Genomic DNA, 25257 nt, shown 5'->3' on the forward strand with positions numbered 1-25257 from the left:
TCTGTATATATGGCGGCCTGCCTCGGTTTCTCTGCTATCTAATGCCTCCTCCCACGGGGGGACTGTGAACCTGCTGTTTTCTCTGTCTCCATACTTGTCTTTCTCCTCTTCACCCCTCACTCCCTACTCACTTTCAAGATCCTGGGTTGAAATTTTCCTTCTTCAGCAGAGTCTTCCTGGCCTCCCAGATGAGATCAGGAGCCTTGTAACACACTCCCACTGTCCCCAGACTTCCCCTGCACGGCACTTGGCACAGCTCATCACTGAATGTTTACACGTCTGTTTGATTAAAGTGGGTCTGCCCCTCCTGACAGTAAATGCCACCACAGAAGCAAGCACCCCGGCAGGGTTCCTCTCTGAGTACCTGGCACATCACAGAGAGCATGGCCTCAGTTTGAGTCCATGAGTGAGAGACAGTGCAATTACCCTCCTCTGACAGGTGGAGGAAGAGACCCAGAGAAGGAAGCTCACTTCTCAAGGTCGCAGCCCATTAGTGGAAGTTCTGGCACTTGAATCCAGGGGTCTTGGCTCTCAGCCAGTTCTTCCCAGTCCTGTGCATGGGAGGAGAGTTTTCTTACATTTCTGGGGAATATCACCTCATGTCCTGGTACCCCTGCCCAGGGAAGGCCATCCCAGGCCCAGCTCTCAGTGGCAGCAGGACCTCTCTGGTGGCTGCCACCCCCAAGTCACCCACACACCGGCTCAGCACGACTCCAGCATGGGTCCCTTTACTCCAGGATCACTCAGCAGCCTCTGAGGCAGGTCCCTGAAGGCCCTGCAATTACTCCCACTCTCCCAGGAGCCGGGAGAGCAGGGATGTGGATAATTAAGGAGGAGGGTGACAGGCCCTTCTTCATCACCAAGAATATCTCCCACCTCCTGGAGGCATTTCTGCTGTGCATTTTGTTTGATTTTGCACTCTGGCTCATGATCACAAAGCTACTCACTTCACTGCTTAGCTCTCTCAATATTCTGTGAAGTTCTGGTCAAAAGCAGGGTGTGGAAGACACATGAGGATGTGAGCTCTGCGAGGCCAGGGAACTTGTTGGACCTGCTCACTGCTACAACCACAAGCTCTTAGGACAGCACCAGGCCCACAGGCGGTGCCCGATGGGTACTTGTTCAGTGAATGAACTAAGAGCTTCCCATGAGTTCTTCTGAGGGGCTGAACACTGCCTTGGCCCAAGGCTTGGCCTGCTCTGACCCTGCCTACCTCCCAGCCTGACCTCTGCACAGGGCCATCCCTGTTCCTCACTGTCTCCCGCTCATGCCATTTCTTTGTCCACCTGAGCCCAGCAGATTCTGTCCCTTCAGGTTGGTGCACCACAACCGTCCTGTGTTTGCCCAGTTACGCCCACTCACTCCTGGATCTCTGCTCCCACCCCTCCTCAGGGAGCCTCCCCTGACACCCCTCCCACCCCATGTGCTCGCACAGCCCCGTGCCTTCCCAGTGTCATCTTATCACATGACAGTCATTTGTGTCCTTACCGACCATGTCCACCTCCCACTGGGCTGTGTGGCAGGGCCCTGGCTGTGGCTGGACTCACTGTAGACACCTGGGGAGAGCCTGCACATGGTAGGGGTTCAAGAAATATTTGTTGAATGAATGAAAAAGTGATTGAAAGCCGGCTTTAGCAGCTGAACTGTTGGCTTTGTTCAAGCCCGGAAACACAGGTTGAGACTTCAGTAAGAAGGTCGTAACTGCTAGGCTGAAGTGTTCCTACCTAAACTGGTGAGCAGGGAGAGGGCCCTGAAGACCCCTCAACAGGGCTCTGCCAAGAACACTGGGATGCCCCAGGATGGCTGCCTGGGCAGAGGACTGAGCACAGCACTGAGACTGGTTAGGACACTGTTGCAAGAATTCTGGGGCCAGAGAGCTGGTCCCCAGGAAGTGGCAGAGGAAAAACAGCCCTGATCTGCTTCTCAGAGATTGTTGGTTCCTTTCCGTCCCTTTTTGTGCATCCTGAGAGCCTGTGAGAAGACCCAAGCTGCAGCCTGGTGTGATGCTCTGAGATGTGGGGGGAGGGATGGGAGAGGGAGGTTGTGTAGAGGCAGCTGTGCTGCAACCCAGACACACTCTGCAGCCCAGGCATCCCTCTGAGGCTCTCTGACCATTTGGCCTCATTCACCTCAGCTCCCACCCCCAGGCAGAGCCTGGGGAGTCTTGCCAGAGCACTGCCAGGGAAGCAGGCCAACCAAGCAGTGGGTGGCGGCACACAGGGACAGAAGGCACTTTACATGTCACTTCATATTAGCTACACCAGCAACTTTCCCGAACCACCCAGAGAGGGCAAATTAATTGCAGTTTTGAGGACAAGCCAAAAGCAAAGCAAAGCTGAAATGGAAGGAGACGGTCTCTCCTTCACAATCATGACCACATAGGACTGCCTTACAGACGCTCAGACTTGCTGACCTGTGAGGTACATCTCCTCCCCTTCGGTGAACATCTGGTGACAGCGCACACACCCGACACAGGTTGGGTGGTAGTGCTTCCCTCCTGCCTATGGGAATAAAAAGAAGAAGTGAGAGGTCAGAGACGGGGCTGCTGTCCAGTGGGGGTGGGCTGGGTTTGAACATCTCCTGGGCACAGTGTTGCTGGTGTCTTCATGGCCTTCAGGTAGGTTGGGAGTCTACCTCGGGGAGGGGGAGGCCAGAACTATCTAAAAGTCTGCTCAGGGCACTTGGTGCCTCCACACTGTGGGTCCCTGACACGAGTTCAGGGCACTTCCTTGGACACCTGCACTTCAATTCTGGTGTCAGAAGGGCCTGGAGAACACTGGCTCCACTGCATTTCCTGATGAGGAAACAATCCCAGCATGTCCCCAAGAACGAGGCCCTTTCTACTCGTGGCACATGGGCCTGGGACTTAATAACATTGGATCAATGAAAAAAATGATCTCCTTTCAATCCTCTATCAATTCTTCTGATGTTTTTTAAGGAGAAAGTACCAGATTGATGTCAGTGTGTCTTTAATATCTAAAACTTACTACTCAATCCTTTCAAGAATGAGAACAGGTCTGAGGCATGGAGCCTCCATGAGCAGTGGAACCTAGCTAGAACTGTTCTTACTTTCTGTTCCTGGCAATATGGCAAGTGATCCTGGTTTTCCTGTTATGTTATATAAATGTTCTTACATGTGAGAACTTAAAGACAAATTTAAAGTATTAGGTAAGAGTGCTACACAAGGTCACAGACATGACAGAACTTGTGAGAGTGACACATGAAGGACAGACTTTAAGGGCTCAGTGGACAAGTAATGGGACCCACAAAACCAGGTCCTGAGCCTCTGCCCCAGACCAGTGCCAGGACTGCATCACCTGGGCACCTGCATCCCATCTCCAGCTCACTCCAGTCTGGCTTGGGTGAGCCCCTTCACTATTCCCATTTTCCTTCCCTACAACTATTTCAAGTAAAAATGGAAATGATTTGCAGCTGCAAGTACTTTTATAGTGGCTGAAACAGCCCCAGTGAAGGTTAGGCCTCACAGTCTCCCTGGAATCCAGGAGCAGTGCTGGAACTGGGCCCGTGAGGGCTGGTCGCCAGCCCAGCACTTACTCCTGTGCCCACAGTCCTGACCCTACAATCCCAGCCAAGAGGGACTGGCCCTTCAGTGGTGGCACCTGAATTTCTATGTGGGAGGAGCTTGGCACAGTCACTGGGTTGGAAGGATGGGATTATTTTGAAGGTATGTCTTATAGGTGATGGCAGGGCTTTTGAGGGGATATGCCTGGAGGGAATTGATGGACACTGGTGACTGTAAAAGGTCCCTTCCCAAACCATCAGTTTCATGCTAATGAGTTCCTTCTAAATAAAAAATTATAACTGCATAATGCTGAAGGTCTATTTCAGAATCTTTTTGGAAGGTGGCAAGAATGGGCTCGCCTATTCTGAGGATAGTTGATAGATTATAAAAACTTAGCAAGAATGTGGAAAGGGCAGATTTTTAAAAAAGAAAAAAATATCCAATATCCCTTTTTTTCTGTCTTGGTTGCGTGGCTCCACCAATGATAAAATGTCCTTATCGTCATCAAAGCAAACTGTGTGCAAACTTTGGAAGAAGCCTGCTATTTTCCCAAGCTGAGATAGTGTGGGACTGATTCGCTCATACCCTGAAAGGATAATCAGTTTAATTAGTAGCCTCTTCTTACTTTGTGTCTCTTTATCATTTCAATTATAGACCTGTTTTCCAGGATGGCAATAGCACCCCGGCAAAACTGAAGCTTGGTGTCTTCCTCCATGTCCCACCCCACCGCCCCACTCCAGCTGAACGAGGCCGCGCACCCATCTCAGCAACGACTTGAAAACAACCTGAGGCAGGGAGGCTGCCAGAGCAGCTGGCACCCGCCGGCGGACACCGAGTCAGCAAGGAACGGTGAGACACTCATCTGTTAACAGACCTAACTCAAGAAAGTTGCAAAGAAAAATGGGGCCTTATTGTTGGGGCCTGAGACCACAGTGAGGTTAGGAAAGGTGGCCCTGGGACACCGGGCCTGGGGCTGTCCTTGGTGAGGACACAGACTGAGGAGGAGGGAGGAGGGCCGCTGACTCCATGTATCAGCTTCCACAGCTATGTGAGGGTTTGACAGGCAGTTTCTCTGTTTGTAGCTCTGGGTGGGGAGTGAATGCCACTCCTGCAGGGTGATGGAAAGAGCCTTGTGCTCAGAGGAGAAGCCTGTCTTTTTAAATTCCATATTAAATAATGTGAACATTAATAAAATACTAAGAATAGACAAGGTGCAAATCTTGTACATTGCAAATTATAAAATATTGATAATTTAAAAACTAAAAAAGAGCTAAATACATGTAAAGTCTACTCATGTTGATGGAAAGACTTGAATACTGTTAAGGTGGCAATGACACAAATGCAACCTACAGAGTCAACATGATTCCTTTGAAAACTCACACAGGCTTTAATGTACCAGCTGATCCTGACACACAGAATTTCAAGGAACCCCAAAGAGCCCTTGAAAACAATCTTGAAAAAGAAAATCAAAGCTGGAGGCTCATGGCCCCCAAGATCAAATCTTAGTACAAAGTAACAGTAAATAAAACACTGTGACACTCGCATAAACATACACAGTTGGCCCTTGTTCAGCAGGGGTGTGAACTACCCATGTCCACTTGAGTGGATTTTTTCCCACAAATATATAGAAAATATGTTTAAAGACTTAAGACAATTTGAAACATTTGCTTTCTTTCTAGCTTACCTTACTGTTAGAATACAGCACAAAACATGTATAATGTACAAAATATGTGTTACTTGACTGTTTGTATTATTGGAAAGTCTTTCACTCAAAATAGGCAATCAGACTTAGGATAATACTTAAGTTTGGGGGAGTGAGATATTTTATGTAGATTTTGACTCTGTGGGATGTCAGCTACACAAACCCCAATGTTGTTCAAATGTCAACTGTATGTATAGATCAGCAAAACTGAGTGGAAATCCCAGAAATGACCCCAATCATCTACAGTCAATTGCTTTCTAAGAAGGGTGGACAACATTAAACTAGGGAAAGAATGGCCTTTTCAGCAAATGTGCTGGGCAAATGGCTGTCCATGTGCAGAGGAATGAAACTGAACCTTTAACTCATATCACAAACAAAAATTAACTCAAAACAGACAAAGGGCTTCCATAATAGGTAAAATTATAGACTCTAGAAGAAAACATGAGGATAAATATTCATGACCTTGGATTTAGCTATGGTTTCTCTGATCTGACACCAAAGGACAAGCAACAGAAGAAAGCATAAATTAGAGTTCCCCTAAATTAAAAACTTTTCTGCATCAAAAGTCACAAACAAGAAAGTAAAAAACAGCCACAGAATGGAAGAAAATATCTCCACATTGTACATCTGACAAGAGTCTGTAATCCAGAAAACACGACAAACTTGTACAAGGCACAAGACAACACCCAAATGTTTAAAGTGGATAAAAGATTCCAAGGAAGATATACAAACATTCAACAAGCACAAGAACAGGTCTCACACAGCATCAGTTGCTATGGAAATGCAAATTAAATCACAGTGAACATCCCCTGCAAGCACACAGCAATGGCCGTACTCAGGAAAATTCAAAATCACATGTTGCCAAGGATGTGGAAGAATTGGAGCCCCTAACCTTTGCTTGTGAAAATATGAAATATGCAGCTTGTGTACAACAGCTTGGCATTTCCTCATAATATATAATACAATTACCTAATTGTGGGTAAACACCAACTCCTCGATAAATATCCCAAAGACATGAAAAAGCTGTTCAAACAGAAGCTGGCCCAGGAGTTCTTGGCAGCACTGCTCACCACAGCAAAAAGGTAGAAACAACTCAAATGCCATTCAAGGGGTGAAAGGATGAACAAAATAGGGTTGACCCATAAACTGCATTATTCTGTCGAATATAGAAATAAAGAAAAATGGTCCAAGGCTGCTTTGAAAACAGTGTGTGGGTACCATTTGCAACAACATGGATGGAGCTGGAGGACATTTTGCTCAGTGAAATAAGTCAGGTGGAGAAAGACAAATTGCCAAATGATTTTCCTCATTTGTGGAGCAAACAATGAAGCAAAACTGAAGGGACAAAATAGCAGCAGACTCGGAGACTCCAAGAATGAACTAGTGGTTACCAAAGGGGAGGGGTGTGGGAGGGAGGGTGGGGAGGGAGGGAGAAGGGAATTGAGGGGTATTATGTTTAGTACACATGATGACATGATGTGTGGGGTCACAGGGAGAACAGTGTAGCACAGAGAAGGCACATAGTGGATCTGTGGCATGTTAGTAAACTGATAGACAGTGACTCCATTGGGGAATGGGTGGGGACTTGATAATATGGGTAAATGTAGTAACCACACTGGTTTTTAATGTGAAAACTTCATAAGAGTGTATATCAATCATACCTTAATAAAAATTAATTAATTAAAAAATGGGTGGGGGGCATCCCCAGAAACTCAAGCATAGAATTAACATATGATTAGAAATTCCATTTCAGGGCATTTGCTCAAATAACATGAAAGCAGGGACTTAGATATTTGCACACCCATGTTCACATCTGCATGATTCACAACAGCCAAAATGTGGAGATGACCCAGGTGTCCAGAGACACATGAAAAAAAATGTGGTCTATACACAGTGGAGTAAACAAGGAGTCCTAGAACCTGCTGCACAGATGGACCCTAAAGCCATTATGCTCAGGGAAATACACCCCTCCAAGAAGGACAAATTTGTGATCCCGCTTATGTGAGGTCCTGGAGAGCCCAACTGAGGTAAAGTCTCAGGAACAGTTCCAGAAAAAGGAAACTGCATCAGGATAGAAAGATGTGTGCACACAGGTAGGGTGGCTGGTGACAGCTGTGGTGGGTCTGTGCATTGAATTATCATGTGGAGACCCTAATACTTCCTTCATTTGCAGTCAGGTGGTGGTTCCCTGAAAGCGTGTCCCTGTTTGGGGTAGACACCACAGAATTTTGTGTGAAGTGGCAAATGTGGTAAAGTGAGATGCTAGGAAATTCAGTATAAAGAGAATCTGTGCTGACACTGCAAGTTTTCTGTATGTTTTAAAATGCTGGAAAGTAAATTACTTTGCAAAATAACCGTAAGAAAAGCAGAGCAGACATAATACCCTGTCAAGAGAGGCCAAGCCCTTCCCGTCCAGTTCACACAAATGGCACCTTGCAGGGGTCCAGTGCTCATTAGAAGGCATGTGGGAGGATCCCCTGCATCCACTGGACCTTGGACATTGGGACAACCTGGGGTACAAACAGTGGGATTTTAGAATTCCAATTTCCTGCCATACTTCACCAAAGACCTGTTAGAACTAAAAATGAATTAAATAAACTTGTAAGATACCAAACCAACTTACAAATGTCGGTTGCTTGTATTCACTGATAACCAACCATCAGAGATTAAGAAAACAATGCCCTTTACAAGTACATCATAAAGAAGAAAGTGTTGTGTAAGAAGAAAACAATTCCTACCATTTGCAACAACTTGGATGGAGCTAGAGGGTATTATGCTCAGTGAAATAAGCCAGACGGAAAAAGTCAAGTACCAAATGATTTCACTCATACGTGGAGTATAAGAATAAAGAAAAAAATGGAAGAAACAAACCAACAGCATATTCACAGAACACAAGAATGGACTAACAGTTACCAAAGGGAAAGGGACTGGCGAGGATGGGTGGGAAGGGAAGGGAAGCGGGGAAAGGCATTATGATTAGCACACATAATGTGGTGGGAGGGGCATGGGGAGGGCTGTCCAACAGAGAAGACTAGTGATTCTACAGCATCTTACTACGCTGACGGTCAGTGACTGTAATGGGGTGTGTGCTGAGGACTTGATGATGTGGGGAATCTAGTAATCATAATGTTGCTCATGTCATTGTAGATTAATGATACCAAGAAAATAAATAAATAAGACTAAAGTGCTGTGGATAAAACTGCAGTATTTCCAAAATATCTCATCTGGCCTTAGTGCATCTCCACATCAGTAGCTGCTTCCAAGAGGTGGAGAGAAGTAGTCCATCTCTCTATGAACAGGTAATTATAAGGGTTAGCGAGGGTATATCTGGACTGGAGAAGTTCGGTGGGGCCCGTTCTTCTGAAGCCCGGTTGTGACAGACACGGGCAAGCTGAAGTGGATGACTACTAGTAAGTAACAGACAGGTTTCTCCCACTTTATTTCTCCCTTTGACTGATTTCGGGTCAAAGGTATTTAGTCCAGGAATTTTCTCGAGAAGTTACAGGTACCTAAGAACAAACTTAACTGAGGTGGTGGGAGGCCTGAAAATTGTGGACCCTGCAGACGTGGACGGGAAGAGTTAGGTTATTACAAGTCTCTCTGCACACAGCAATTTGCACAACCCCTGCGACCCTCACCAAAATTCCATCGCACTTCTCACAGAAACCAAGCAAACACCCTACAGGCTGGATGGAACTGCACGGGACCCCATCCCCACAGCCGTCCTGGGAAAGCAGAGCAGGAGCATGGCGCCCTTTCATCCCATTACACTGCAGAGCTGAAGCAACTGAGACCCTGCGTAGCGCCCAAGCAGAAGCGGGTGTGGTAACAGAACACGGGGCGCCCTCTGCCTCCCCAAACCGGCTCTGCCTCATGAGGCGGCTCACGAGGCCCTGGGCACAGAACGCGGGTGGGGGGCCGCCCTTGGGAAGCTGGGCTGGGTCAGTGCAACGCTGCACCCAGAGGGGCCTCCCAAGTGGCCCCCACACTGGGACCCAGGAACCTACCCTGTGTGCTCAGCGCACCACAAGGCCTGAGCCCCGGGCAAGCGGGCCATTCAGCAACCAAGTCCCCTCTGCCCCATTACCATCTCAGAGCCTCGTCAGGAAGGACGCCTGGAGCCTGGAGGGCATCCCGCAGGTGCGGCCAAACCACCCACGCACGGGCTCCCGGGGACGCGCGGGGCGCCGCTCACTCGCCCCGGCCCGGACTCAGCAGCGTGCCGGACTCACCCGCCCCCTCAACTCCACCCGTCGCGTCAGCCGCTCCCCCAAATTCCACGAAGACCACTTTCCCCGCCGCAGGCCTTCCTCCTCAGGCCCCTGAAGGGGAGCCCTCTGCAGGCGACACACGGGGAGCCTCTCCTCACCTTTCTGTCCCGCGGCTCCTTAGAAAACCGAGCTTTCACGGCGGCCGCGGACGGCGATGTCCTGGACAGAGCCGCACTGGAGCCCAAGGAATCCTGGCTCCCGCCGGCGTCAGAGGGGAAGTCCCGGGGCCTGACCGCGCATGCGCCACGCAGGTCCACAGAGAGGGCAAAGGCGTCGCCTGCGGGCCACGGGGGGCGGAGTACACCCACTTATTTCTAAGTTTTATGTGATATGGGACGAGCGCTCACAGCTCATGGAAAGTGGCGCCCCCTTGTGGCTCGATTGATGAATCACAAAATTTTGGAAAATCAAACCCCAATTTGCAGGAATTTCCCATGTCTTTATAATTTGTTGGAGAACATACAGAATGTAATTAAGGTACGCACAAGCTTTACAACTTACATAAAAATTCACTCAACATTCTTCATAGACAATTTTTAGGTGCAAAATTATAAAAATTCTAGGTAAAAGCAAGAAAGTCTATACACTCTTACTGATGACTTTTAACCCCCAACACCAAAAGCCTATACAAAAAGAAAAATAATACATCATGTGGGCTTTATAGAATTAAGATTTCTACTCTAAAAAACCTTGTTCAAAGAACCCAAACACAAATTACACACTGAGAGAAAATATTGGCAAATACATTTTATAAAATATTTGTACTCAAGATATACAAAAATCCATAACACAAGAAAGAACCATTAAAAACTATCTTACCATTGAAAAGATAAGTCTCACCTTAGGATCCAAGAATTGTGTCACTGGTATTTAGACAACTGCTTTGAAAAACTATGTCTCAACAAAATCCACCATGCAATTTTACACAGTACCTCTATTCATAATGGCTAAAAACCTAAGGAAATCAGGATGTGCTTTAATAGATGAATGCATTAGCAAACTGGGGTACATCCATTACCTTTCATGAAGACTTGTACGATTTGCCCAGTGAAGCTGGTGCCATGATCAATGGAGGTTACAGAAGGTCTACCCCATGTGAGAAATGGTTTCTAACACTTTATTTGTTACTGTGAGGGATCACCCTTGGGCCAGCAGAAGGCTTCATTCTTCCCTGTGGGGTTGGGACTCATCGCCCTCCCAGTACACCACATGGATGTGTTCACCAACCATGGAGGAGTGAGGCTGAAAATTCCAAGCTTCTAGTCATGGCTTGGGCTTTCTGCCTGTCAGGCACCCAAGCAGAGCCCACCCAGAACCACCTACTTACAATAAAAGATGCTGCTATTACCCAGGAAATTCCCAGGGCTTTAGGAACCGAGTGTCAGGAATGAGGCCCAGACCAATATACACTTTCTATTGTATTTCTGTGTTCATGGTGGCACATCCAGGGAGAGGGTCAGAAAGCTGTGTTTCCACTATCCCAGGAGAAGGAGGATTTACAACAAAAACTAAGTTGACTTATTAAAAAAAGTTGTAATGTTTGACCCCAAGGGGTATGGATTAGATTCCAACTACAAAGCTGACGTGGCTGTAGTGACAAATGTTAGCTTCCACGGCTATGTGATGGTCTGACTGAGGGAGTTTCTATACCTGTCCATTTGCAGCTCTGGGTTGGGAGTGTAGATCCCTCCCCTGGAGTGGTGGAAAGAGCCCTGGGCTCTGAGGAGAAGCCTGTGTTACTTAGGCCAGTCATGTAAATGCTTGGAGCTTCAGTTTCCTTATATAAATGATAGCATGATGTCCACTGTAGAGTGCTGTGCTTAGCATCAACTGGGACCACTGCAGGAGGTGGGGCATTATTCTTGACCATCTTAGGGTTACTGGGTCTGAAAACTAAACTGACAAAGACAGACTAACCAGAGAAAAGTACACCCACTTATTTCTAAGTTTTGTGTGATATGGGAGACTGCACAAGGAAGTGATGACCCAGAGAAACAGTTGGCCATGAGCATTTTTGTGCTGGGTTTGATAAGGAGTGGACAGTTGTGGAAAAATAGTACAGGTTAAGGAGTATGAGGTACTGTAATAAATACGGGGAACTTATCAAGGCCTGCTCATTAGGATTCTTCTTTGTGTCCCTATGTCTTCAAAGAAAAGGATTCTCCTTTCCTCTGGGTATAGGGAGGGTACGTCTCATAAGGGATATATGCTCTGTTTCAGGGGATAAGGACAGGGAGAAGGTCAGAGTGAACTTCCTGCCTCTTTGATTTTACCAAACTCCTTCAGTTTAAAATATTCAACATGCCAAGTTACCATAGTTTGGGGTAGCATATCCTGGACCCCATCATTACAGTGGTTGAGATGACCTAGAATCTGTAGTCTTAGCCACTCCTAGAATCATTCTGCAATAGTTATAAGTCTGCCTGGAGGAAGACAAATTTATGTTTTAATTCTTCTACTTAATATTGTTCTTGAATATCCATAAAGTGAGATAATAATAGTATTTAATTCAAATTGTATTTATGAGGCTTAAATTAGTCAATGAAAGTAAAATGTTTAGTCCTGAGCATGGTACATAATAAATGCTTAATAAATAATACCTACTTACCCCTGCAGTTGTGGCACATATGATGTAATATCCAAATGAATTGAGACTTGGAAATGAATCATTCAACAGAGGATGATTTGCTGAGTCATATATCAGCACCAAGTGCTGATGGGCAATACTTTTCCTTCCCACTGGTTATCATAAAGGGACATAAATGGCCAAGATTAGATGGGGAAGACATTTACAAGTCTGCCTGAGTATGTAAGAGACAAATATAACACCTTTGTGATTATTTTTAAAGGGTATAAGGCAATTTCCTGAATCTTAGCCCATTTTTTAAACTCAAAATGAACTGACAGCTGATGCCTGCATTTTACCAGAGGCAAAAACATGCCTCATCAGCAAATGGTGGGTTCACTGCAGCCTTAGGTGTACTACCAGCGGAGGCTAAGACTCTTCCTATTTATCAAATGAAGCTATGCCAATCTGTGTCACAGCATCGTTGAATGGCAAGATGACCTTTCAGGAATTCCTTAGATCACTGATGGCAAAGGAGAATGAATTAACCAAACAAGCCCATCGGGGGATTTCAGGAAAGGCTCTTAATACAGGAAAGCATTAAGATGTAACCACACAGATTGGTGGAAACACAGCTAGAGATATTAGTGGCAGCAGTTTCGGTTTTAAACATTTTTTTACCTTGTTTAAAAAATGGATATTTGTACAGCTGCATCTCCTGTACCGTCAGTGCTGACCTGTCAGGGACCTGAGATCTAATGGAAAAGTGAGCTGATATGCAAATGACAGCATCAGACCCAGCAGCTATCAGACAAATGCAAAACCCAGCTTTTCTCCCCAACCCTCAGCCCATCATGATTTGGGTTGAAGATTTTTTAATGCTCTTTTCTCTCTCTCTCTCTCTCTGCTGTTTTCTTTACCAACTTTTTCCATCCTAAAACTTTCACAACCCAATCTCCATGTTGCTGCCTAACTCATTTCTAACATTTGGTAGGTTTACTTGCAGAAATAATTGTACCTTTCCATGAACTAATGTGCTGGATGTGGAGTGGTTAAGTATCTGTTTATAGCACTTGAAGGGCAATAGGCAGAGTCACATCAATCAAGTGACTCAGTATGAACTGCCATTTAAGATACCCCTTGGGAGTGATTTCTTGCTTTTTTGTTCAGTTGAAGTGCTTGTCATTTCTTTAAATTTCATATTTCTTCAGATGCAACCAAGGCATGTTAGCTAATGTAAAATGCACAAGTAAAACATTTATTTAAAAATCAACAGCTTTGAAACAATATAGCATTCACAAGTCAGATGCAGTTTCTTATTCTGTGATAAGCATTTGCTAATGTAAAGCTTTATTGTGTAAACCCACCTGCATATGCAATGGTAAACAATGTCCTGACAACTTTCGTTGAGTCATGAAATAGTCTTAAAGCTGAAAAATAAGTTACATTTTCTGGTAAAACCTGGGGTCTTCTGTGAAGCCTCAGGAGTTTGATTTCACACAAACCTCTTTAGATTACCTTGTGGTTCCCAAGCCTCTGTTTTGGTTCCTTTTTTCTCACTTTCTCTTTCTTTCTCCAAGAAAAATTTAGAAAGTCATCATTACTGAACATGTGTTGACTGTTCCCCACCATACTCTCCATGTGGCTTTGCATCCCAGAAGGGGTCACCTAGGCAGTGGGAGTGGCAGTCTGGGGGCTGACCAGCTGAGCAGGCTGATATAACCAGTCTATCATCCTCATCTCCCCTTCTCCTCACTTCCACCCTCTGCCTTCCCACCTCCTCCCACTGTCCCCAGGACTTTAGACAAAGGCAATAGAACATGAGCTTTGGCGTCAGGCACACCTGTCTTTGAATCCTCCTACCTCCCAAGCTGTGTGACCTGATAAGCTGTCTGCTCCATCCTGTCACTGTTTCTTCAGTTGACATGTGGCCAGGGTCACCATTTGACCTGCTATTTCTGGGCAAGTCTAGGTGTATGCTTTGTGTCCTGACATACTCATCAATATTGCCTCTGTTCAATGTCTCAAGTATCCTGAACAGACCATGAAAATGAGGCATTTTTGGTATCTACTATAGTGCCCAGTACATAGTTCCTTGAGATGGTAACTTCTGCTGTTATTAATAATTATTTGAAGTGATCCTCCCACCAGACCTCAGTGGATTACTTGATGTGGTGAGCTGGATGTGAGCTTAGAACTGAAAAGTCCACTTTGTTTTTGCACTTTGTTTTAGAAACAATTAATGCCCACCTAATTTTGTTTTACAATCTCAACTGAATGTAGGGCTCACCAGAATAAAGTCACCAAAGCAAGAAGCAGCACTGACCAGTTTAGGCTGGAAAGGAGAATGAAAATTAGGCACAATTTCATTGTTAGCAGGGAAAAAAGTGACACTTAAAGCAAAAACAAAACAAATAAAGCATTTCAGAGCAGGGTAGAATAAAGCTCAGGCATAGATGGCTTTTCCAAAAGTAGTTCTCCTCAGTAAGCTCTGTGGGTAGAGCCTGAGATGAACAGCCTGCCAGCACAGGGCCTTGGGAAGACAGGTGAGGTGTCTCAGCAGAGAGGAGGGGTCCCCAGTGATGCTCAATGTAAAACATCATCTATAGTGGAAATAGCAGAAGTCACAGGAAAACCTTTGTTAGGGAGAAAAGCAAGAATTGGCCTTGTCTTACTTTTTCTGAGTCATCAACCCACTGCTGGACAGATTAACTGCCCAAAGTTATATGCCAGACCCTGGACTACACCCTGGTCATGTGGGATGTGACACATTCCCTGCTCCAAGTAGCTCAGACTACAGACAAGGACACATGGCAGTGACAGCACTCTGTGCTGTGGAAAGGCATGCTGTGTAAGTTGGGAAGGGTAACCTCAGTAACAAAGGGCCCCAAGCCCTGTCGCTAGCCACAATAGATGGCATTTCCCACTGGTACTGCAGAATAGTGCAGGAGTTTGCAAGGCAGTCCTCATGTAGTTCTAACTATTCCCGTGGCCTTAGACTTCTTTTGGATCCTTCACATCCAGTCACAGGTAGAAGAAAGAGGAAACTGTAGGGTGGCACAGGAAGATTTTTTGGGCCAGGTTTGGAAGTGGTGCCCACAAGCCATTTGTCAGTTAGTCACATTGGACCCACATAATGCAGTACCTGGGTAGCCACTTCCTGGTAACAATTCTACAGGGTGAAGGGGGAGAATTAGTCTTTTCTGAACAGCCAGCTGTTCATGGGACTTACACATGGAGGTGGTATGTGAGGGCAGCTCAGAGGACAGAGATAACCCAACCGTGTGTGTGTGTGTGTGTGTGTGTGTGTGTGTATTTCTGGGGTGAGGGATAGATCTTAGCAATATCTCCATGGAATAATTGATATTTTAACCAAGTTTTACAAGAGAAATAGTATTTAACTCATGAAGGGCATTGGGAGAAGACAGTTTAAATATAAGGAACAGCATGTGCAAAGGTACTGGAGAATTCATCCCGTCATCTATACAACAAATCCTATAAAAGTGTCTTTGAAGTGCCAGAAATCATTCAAAATGTGGGGAATGCTGCTGTACACAGAACAGACAAGGCCTCCACTCGCATCACCCCATATTCTAGTGGAAGGAGACAAACCACACAGAAGCAACTAAGTACACAACTCCAAACATCAAATATCATGTTGTGTGGGAGAAGCACATGTCTGTAAGTAGAGCTGGAGCAAAGGGTGAATGCTGAAAATGGAAGTGATAATTGATGAGACTGGAGAAGATGGAAAAGGCCAGCCAGGAAGTGCCCTTCATGCATTAATGGGCACCAGCAAGAGGAGACAGGCAGAGCTGTGAATTGTGGAAGCTCCCTGGCTTATGGCAGAGAGACGCCAGGTGTGGGTGCAGGGAGCCTGGTTATAAGGCATCTGAATAGACTCGGGATGAAATAGGAGCCATGGTTGAAGGGGTGGAAATGTGAGTGGGTGCAGAGCACACAGGGGACTTGCCCCTCCTTCCAGGTTTCAGGCAGAAAATGGGAAGAATGTGTTTCCCTAACCCAGTCCAGTCCTTCTGGTTTGTGTACATTTTTACTTTTAAAATTTTGTATATATACCCTCACAGAAAAATCTAAAACTTAAAATGTTACCCTGAGTTATCAGACAGTGCTGGGTACAGAGGAATACATGTACGTGTCTGTGTGTACACAGACACATATATATTTATGTCTATGTGCATAGATATATTTTGTAGACTGTGTTCCACTGTGTGTACACAAGCTCCCCAGCTGTCTCTACCCCTTTCTCCACTGCAGACGCTCTCCTCCCTCCACATGTACTCTGATACTTGCATCAGTTGGAATCACTGTGTGGAAGCCCACACCTTGCTGGGGTTCCAAGGTAACCCCCCTTGGAATTCCCTCCACACCCTGCTCAGGCTCTGACTACCCATCCCAGGCCAGGCCACCACCTCCTGAGGCTGCCCCCTTCATCCTGCCTGGGCTCTGGGCCCTGCTTCAGTCATCACAGCATCCCTACACTCCTCCACAGCCACCTACCTCACTCAGACCTCCTTAGGAGCTCTACAACAACACATTTCCAGAAGAGAAGGGGGGAAAGAACAAGGGCAAGACAAAAAGTTGAAACGCACACATTTTTTTTGAATCAGAAGATGGAGCTGACAGAGATGGAAGCAAGACTCATGTGTTTATATTTAATGTTGATTTTTTGACCAAGTAAATCCTTAAATATTTAAAACAAGAGTTCCTAAAATTGAAAGTAAGTACACTTACATCCCTAATTGGTAACATATCAAGAAAATAATTGTTGCAATGCTTTAAGGCAAATATTTTAGCATGTTTAGGGGGATGTGTTCTCAGGCTAAAAGAAATGTAAAGTTTAACTCAGGAGTTAAAAGCAATAGTACTGATATTGTTATTTTAGAACAAATATATGTATTAAAAGATACAGAAATAAATGTTAATATTAGGAACTGTTTTCCATGTAAGAGAAAAGCAATGTAAGTATAAAAATTTAAGTTAAAGTAGAACTTCAGTATTGTTACATTGGTATAGAAAACTTCAATATGAACAAAGAATTTAAAAATATATACATGTGTATTTTCCCCTATTTTTGACCATTGAAGAGCCTAGAAGCATTGATGACCCAGTGGCAGTGAGCACCCTCAGCAGCCAGAGTTTTGTCTTTAACTAGTTTCCCCATGAAAGGAAACAGGGCTCTTTAGAGAAGTGGCTGGTTCTGGGTCTGGGAGAGGGAGTGCACTTGGTGAGCTGGGGACACCTTCCTGTGCCAGGAAAAGAGGCAGTTTGAAGGGACTCTTACTCGCCAAAGATGGGAAACTGCAGCTTCAAAATGAATGAAATCCACTGAATATATGCAAACCTGTAAGTCTATAAAATGATACTCATGAGAGAAAAAAAAACAAAGATAAAACAGGCAAAACACATTTGAGGTCTACTCCTTACTATTAAAGGGACAATCCAAATACATAACTGTATACCTTGCCTTTCCAGAAGAAGCAGTTGATGAGATAAATCTCTCCCTTGCTCTTTCTCTCTGACAAAGACTGCCAAATAATAAACATAAAAGGAATGATAAAAATAGAGAGCAACATTTTTCAACCCCTGGTGAAGTCACTGATGGAGGCAAGAATCATCAATGGATGATTAAGCTGTTAATTAGGTGATACACTGATGGAGAGCTGGATCCCCTAGTACTGCTCAAGTCTGACTCCACAGATTATCTGATGGTTTAAAAAAGAAATAGAACTTTATGAGGGAGAGATGAGGCTGTCTTTGCTACTGATAAAGAGTCAGTTAGATGTACCTCATGAGGTAATGTAATATCATGCAGCATCAATGATGATGCCTTGCCTGAAATGTTTAACCTGAATGTAATCCAGCCTCTGTATCCACACTCCAGGTTACAGAGAATTCATGGGTAAGTGAAATAAGGTAAATGCCACCAAAAATTCAGAAGCTGGACAAATTCAGAAACTAGGCCATTCTGAGGGACAGCTGGCCTGGTCTCTTCACCAAGTTAATATCATGCTAGAGAAAGGGGCAGGGGAGCACCATTCTAAATTATAAGTGACTTAAGAGATGTGACAACCAAATACAGTGGGGAGTGGATCCTGGTAGGACAAAAATGGGGGTCACATATTGGGAAATTTTGAATATGGATCAGGTATTAGATGATGATAATAGAAAATTACCATTACTTATGTTAGCGATACAATGGTATTGATTTTAAGAAGGAAAATGTTCTGATTTTCATGATGTCCATTTAACTTATTTAAAATATTTTGGCTAAAAAAATTGATGATGTAAACATGGCAAAACTGTTAATAACCATTAATCTAGGTAATGGATATATAGGCAGTCATTATACTCTATTTTCATGTGTGTTTGGAAATATTTATGATAAAAAGTTAAAAGCAATTCTGATTCCTAGGCTCCAACCCAGACCCACCAAATGAACTTAAATCCTCGCTGGCATCTGTATTTTACTAAATATCCCATCTCAATGAAAGAATGAGTGAATGAATGACTTTCTCATCTGTTGTAATCTTTCTAAAAAAATATTTATCAGGCCGCTACTACAGGCCAGGAACTTTTCTAGGTGCTGAAGATTCAACTCTGAATGAAACATACACAAAGGATCATAAACTTGTGGAGCTTGGTACCCTGCCTTTTATACAGCAGGCCTCTTTAAAGCCAACCTACTTTTTTTTTCACAAGCAACAGACATTTACTTCCAAATTTTGTTAACATAATTCTTGCTGCAATGAATAAAGGTACATGAATCAATTTCTTGGGTACATGTATAATATACTCAGGAGTGGGTACTCTGGAATCTATTTTAGGTATTCTTTCCTAGTCAAGGTTTTAACAACATTCTCTTACAAAATTTTCATATTACTAAGTTTTGCTTTTTAAATTCTAGTCAGCACTTTTGGATTTCATAATACTTTAATGTATGATGATAGCAAAGATCTAGTATTTTTCCATATGAAGAATCAATTACCCTAAGACCATTTTTTCAGTCACTCATGATTTCCCTTCCAACTTGTGATATCACCTCTATCAATTTACCAATTCCCCATAAAGACATGCAATCTCTTTTCTATGACTGCATCAAGAGCAAATAATTTTGATGATATATTTAGCAAAACTTAACAGAAAATGACAATTTTGTCTCTTAATTTCAAATATTTATACCTCTCATATATTTGTCTTAATGCATTAGGTAGGCCTTCCAGAACCACGTTGATTAGTGTCCATGACTGGATTCATGGACACTTCAATGATATCACTCCTTAAAATATAGCATTAACAACGTTTGTTGTGGAGGTTCAGGTTTTCATACTATGACTCATTAAAATTCTCAGTATTTTAAGTTTTGAGTTGTTGCTGAAGGACTTTCCACATTCATGTCACTTCACTTTCAAACAAATTGTCTCATATATTATTAACTATGAATTATGTTGGAGGTTTCTCTGATTCCAAGACATTCATAGAGCTTAAATGAGTATGAATTCTCTGGTGTCTAATATGATGAGACTTCTGGCTAAAAGCTTTCCCACATTTGCTACACTGATAAGGTTTTTCTCCAGTGTGGATTCTCATATGTAGAGCAAGAGTTGAGAACTGAGAGAAGGCTTTTCCACATTCATTACAACCATAGGGCTTCTCACCTGTATGGCTTCTCATATGAACAGTAAGAGATGAGCTTTGACAGAGGCTTTCCCACATATTTTACATTCATAAGGTTTATCACCTGTATGAATTCTCACATGTACAATAAGTGATGTGATTCTAGAGAAGGCTTTTCCACATTTATTACATTCATAGGGCTTCTCCCTTGTATGAATATTGTGATGTTTAATGAGGTATTGCTTCTGCCTGAAGATTGTTCCACATTCATTACATTTATAAGGTTTCTCTCCAATATGAATTTTCTCATGCTCAGTGAGATTCGATTTTCCACTAAAGGCTTTTCCACACTCCTTACATATATAGGGTTTCACTCCTGTATGACTTCTCTGGTGTCTAATGAGGCTTGACTTCTGAGTGAAAGCTTTCCCACAACCTTTACATTCATAAGGTTTCTCTCCAGTATGTATTCTTTGATGGATAATGAGGTTTTCCTTCTGGCTAAATGCTTTCCCACACTCATTACATTTAAAAGGGTTTCTTCCCACTATGGATATTCTGATGTTTAATGAGGTACTGCTTTTGACTAAAGACTATTCCACATTGATTACATTCAAATGCTTTCTCTCCTGTATGAATTTTCTCACGCTCAGTGAGATATGACTTGCCATTGAAGGCTTTCCCACATTCCTTACACGCATAGGGTTTCTTCCCAGTACGGTTTCTCTGGTGTTTAATGAGGCTTGGCATCTGAATAGAAACTTTTCCACATTCATAAGGTTTCTCTCCAGTATGCTGTTTCTGATGAGAAAGAAAGTTACCCTTCTGGCTGAAGGCTCTTCCACATTTATTACATTTATATGGTTTCTTTCCTGTAGGACTTCTCAAATGTAGAGTAAGGGATGAGACTCGAGAGAATACTTTACCACATTCAGTACATTTATGTGATTTCTCTCCAGTATGCATTTTCTTATGCTCCATGAGGTTTTCTTTCGGACTAAAGGTTTTTCCATATTCATTACGTTCATAAGGTTTCTCTCTAGTAAGAATTTGATCATGCTGAAGGAGATATGTTTCAGGCTGAAGGCTTTCCAACATTCTTATGCAGATATTTTCTCTAATAAGAAATCCTTAGTATTTCTTGACATGTGACACAGATGAAAGCTTTTCCACATTCACTAAATTCATATGGTTTCTCTAGAATATAAATTATCAGGTTATCTACTGAAGTTGAATTTATGGTGAAAGATTTTTCACACTGGTTATCCTGGGCTTAGACGATTACAAACTGGGATGAAATATAGCATTCCCATTGCATTCACAATGGTTCTTTCCTAGACAGCTTCTCTCATATTTAAGTATAAATTATGTTCCAAACTCTTTTAAACTGAGTTCCATGCATTGAGGTGTAGTCTTAAAGAATCAGTGTCTGTGCTCAGAGAAAATACTTTTCCATTGCCCACTTTTTCTGAGTTTTCCTTAGCTGTATTTTCATGGAGAAGGATGGCACTTAATTCAGAACTCTTTCATGGTGTATCTTTATCTATTTATAAATTTTTCCAGGCCTTTTCTGCTAGGTTCTTTCTTACTCAGCTGGAGAGCACCTCCTTTACATTTCTTCCTTAATCATCCATTGCTCTTCTGGTTTAAATTGGTGACTTGAAACTTCTAAATACTGACACAGGACTTGTACAGTACTGTTGAGGGTCAAAGCAGCATCCTGGTATTCAGGATGAGCCCTTATGGCCCTCAGAGATTTTGAAGAATAGGAAAGGGCAGCTCCTAGGAATGCACAAGAAGCTACCAGTGGACAAAGACTATGATGGCCCCTACTTTTTAAAACTGTTAAATATAACACCAACCCAGAACACTGCCTAAAACAGATGGACAGATTAATGAACTGTTAGGCAGTAACACCCCCACCTCCCACAGGACCCAGAGCCCTGCCCATCAGCCAAGGGTCTCCCAGGCCCCCGCTCACCTCCTCACCCTCCCCAAGAGCAGGACTCAGAATGCCACTGTGAGGAGCAGAGGCAGAGTTCAGAGCCCAGCCCCCAACATTCCTCTGAGCATTACCTTGCCCCACAAAAGGAATATCCTACATTTTCCCTTTTGTTCAAAAGGACCTATTTGCAAACTTTCACAGAACAGCACAACTCAGACATGTGTATTACAAATGTGACTCTCACTTTATAATATCAAGTAAATGCAGCATCTCCAGGCAAGCTTATTCCTGATTCACAGCTAATTTCAAGAACATAAAGTCATAAAAGGTGCAAACGCATAATTCTATCATGGTGGGATGAAGAAATTTAAGTGTTATTTAGAATAACCTCAGTGTCAGCCTCAAATGAGTAATGGTAATGTCGGGGAGGCTGTCTGCTGTCATATGGAGTGATGTTAAGAGGTGACCTGAGGTGTTGCTTGTTACTTAGGCTAGTTGAATCAACTGAGAAATAAGCTTTTCTCCATTTTTTAAACAAAGAGAACTTTAATCTTCTCCGCATATTTTATGACTTTTTCTCCTCTTCTGATCTCTAGGTCTTTCAGACCCAGAGATGAAATATTGCGAAAATGGACAATGTGTCCCCTGCCTGTTCTCAGAATGCCCAAACCTTGGAAACAATGCAAGGATTGAAAAGTAAGGAGACTGCATTTCATGCAGCAGTCTCAAAGCTCTAACACTAGGTGACTGTAAATGCACAGTGAAACACCACGTAGGCAGGCTGCCATGAGCATTAAGTAATAGGCACACAGTGCAGCTTGGGGCACATCCCAGGAGAGGGAGAGTTCAGGGGCAGCTGATGAGAGTGCGCAGGTCTCCCCTTTCAGCAACTCCATTTCCTATGTGGCCTGGGGCCCATGTGGAGCAGTAGCCTCAGCCCCTTGTGAGAAAATTGGGAAGACGCCGATGCCTCCCAGGGATGCCATGAGGACTGATGGCAACTCCCATCTACCTGGTGTACCCAGGGCCACTCTGCCTCCATCCACTACCTCACACCTCCTCAAGGTTTCTACCCCCTTGCTACTCAGGAGCAACTAGAAAATGTAGGAAACACACGTCTTTTTAAAGGGGGCGCTTTTGCCATTTCTACCCTCACCCCAGACAGGAGGCACCATGATTGCATCCTGAGACATCTTTTAATAGTTGTAATCACTTCCAACCTCTGTAATCTCTCTAAACCTCAATTTCCTCAAGTACAAAATGAGGATGGAGACGCCCTTACAATGGGTCGGAGTGAAGAGTAAACGAGATAGGGCATTTTTGTTTCTGTTAGTGGTGAGTCAGCGATGTTTCCCCAGGTCTGCTGCGCAGACAGGACCCACGTCATCCCTCCTGGCATGAACACAGCCGAGATCGCGGGCCTTGGGATGCAGCAGAGGAGGCTGAAGGGTGACAGACGTGGCCTCAGGCACATGAAGCGAACTCCTGCCGCAGCCCGGGATCCCCACAGTGAGACCTGTAAAATGTCAGAGATGATCAGGGGCGATCGCTCTATGCTTCTCTCCACCTCTCCCTGCCTTTCCTGGGTGGTTAAGTCTCCCGCTATGGCCTCAGCATCTTCCTTGGGGTTTGGAGTTTGACACTCTATAAGTTTTAATGAGGAATAATAGCCAAATTTTACTCTTTTTGTTTTCTCTTGTTCAAATACTTGTATTTGTTTGCTCTCTGGATGAAAAATAGAAGTGTATCATGTCAGTCTTGGGCTGGACATTAAATAGAAGTTAGACAGCATGGAGTGTCAGCAGTGGAGCAATGGGATTTACCCTTGGCTCTGGGTTTCAGGGTATAGGCTTCCTGGCCACTGAGTCACTGGGGGGTGGCATCCTCACCAGGAGCTAGAGGCACAGGCCATTTCTTTCTGGAATCTTCTTAAAGGGCCTGTGGTATCACAAGTGTATTCTTTACTTTCATGTTTTTAATTTTTTTCATTTAAAAAAATTCCATGTATTCATAATGTTTTTTTAAAAATTGGAAAGCCATATAAAATGTATATGTCATTTTTGGAGTAGCTATTTATTGTGGATCTGACTTTTGGCAGACTTTTTTATTTCAATATTTGATAAATATTTAGGACTGTAAAACAATGGTTTCTTCTATAGGAAGCTATTAAAATGTCAAGGCATTAAAATTTCTATCACTCTTTTTCTCCCCTCTTTTATAGCTATAGATGTAATTTAATGGAGTGAATTTTCCCATCTAAAGGCAGACCTAGAAGCAGTAATTCAATGCAGGCTGCCCAGTAAAGGTGGCAATATTGTTTCTTTTAGTAATTGTTGATAGGAATATCTCATAATCATTAATATTTTTAAAGCCAGGCTTACATGATATAGAGTCATGTTACTAGCCCTATTTCAAAGGTCTGCTCAGAAGAGAATTTTGAAATGTAAGATCAACTGGGTAGATATAAATGTGATATCAAGAAGCAGATATGTGTACCCCTTTTGGTGAATTGAATCCAGGTTCTAATCCAAACTCTTGCAGAAGCAAAATTATTCAATGTACTTATTCCTTCAGAAAGTAAAATAGAATTTTACATAGGGGAGATCTCCATTCCCACAGCTGATTGTTGGTAAAGAGGTATGACTCATTGCCATCAGAAAATCCTATATTGTTTTATTTCTTTAATCAGCTTAATTATGTTTTTAAACATCCAAAAGTAAATAATATAAGGGTAAATTCTCAGGTAAACAATGTTAAAGTATAATACAGATAACATATTAGTCTGAATTTTTTTTAAACATTAAAATGCTTTTTATTCTTAATTAATTCAGTGTTCCCAATACTTTGGTCCATGGAACCTGAGCTCCATTAGAGTCCCTGGGCAAATATGGGTGAGACAGGGACCATGGGCTTAGACAGAGTAGTGTGAGGGCCTCCAAGGAAAAGCAAGGCAGGATATTTAGTCAGAGCAATGTAACAATGTAAAGTCCATATTGAAACTCTGGGTTCAGCATTATGCAAAATCAAGGTCACACTAATTCTCTAGGGTAAAGATACTAGACTAGGAATATAGACATCTTCAGTGAGATCAGTTAAAGGTCAAAAGGCCAAGAGAAACTTGGCCTGGAATGTTTGAGTGTTCCCCAAGGACATGTCAGCATAACCTGTGACTTCACTGTAAACATCCCTGGCAAAAAGACAGCAACCCAGCCCACCTTGAGGGCAGGGCAGCTGGCACAAGTCCACACCCTAAGCCCTCAATTAACCCAAATCCTTAACTGCCTATAAATCCCCTAGACAATGCAGCACCCTGGGCTCTCTTGTCCCCTCCTGGCTTGAGCCAGGAGCTCTTTCCTCTCACTTTATTTCTAAATAAAAGCCTATACCTTGCTATCCTACCTTGACTGTTTGCTAAGTTCATTCTTCAACTCCACAAACAAGAACCCCGGCACCATGGGGATGCGATTATAAGTATGGGAAACATATTCCTTCTTTTGAAAACTTACAAAGCATGTTTATCTTTCTGAGAAGACTTCAGGACTTTGACTGGCTTCATTTAATCTAGCATTTCCCAAATGTATCTGACCACAAAATTCTTTGTAGGTACATAAC

At 43.5% G+C, this 25257-nt stretch overlaps 1 protein-coding gene across 1 annotated transcript in view; it reads right to left on the reverse strand.

The window, feature by feature from the left end:
• The window catches only part of LOC130682325 (actin-binding LIM protein 3-like), a 62389-nt gene extending 50266 nt beyond the window's left edge, over window positions 1-12123 (reverse strand). Inside the window, exons 1-3 of the mRNA XM_057496707.1 lie at window positions 12105-12123; window positions 9595-9803; window positions 2414-2501 (exon numbers count right to left, since the gene is read on the reverse strand). Coding sequence (XP_057352690.1) covers window positions 2414-2501; window positions 9595-9803; window positions 12105-12123 — 316 coding nt within the window. The remainder of the gene's footprint in view (window positions 1-2413; window positions 2502-9594; window positions 9804-12104) is intronic.
• Window positions 12124-25257: the final 13134 nt, after the last annotated feature.

The sequence above is a fragment of the Manis pentadactyla genome, unplaced genomic scaffold (genome assembly GCF_030020395.1).
Source record: "Manis pentadactyla isolate mManPen7 unplaced genomic scaffold, mManPen7.hap1 scaffold_164, whole genome shotgun sequence".
Lineage (NCBI taxonomy): Eukaryota > Metazoa > Chordata > Mammalia > Pholidota > Manidae > Manis > Manis pentadactyla.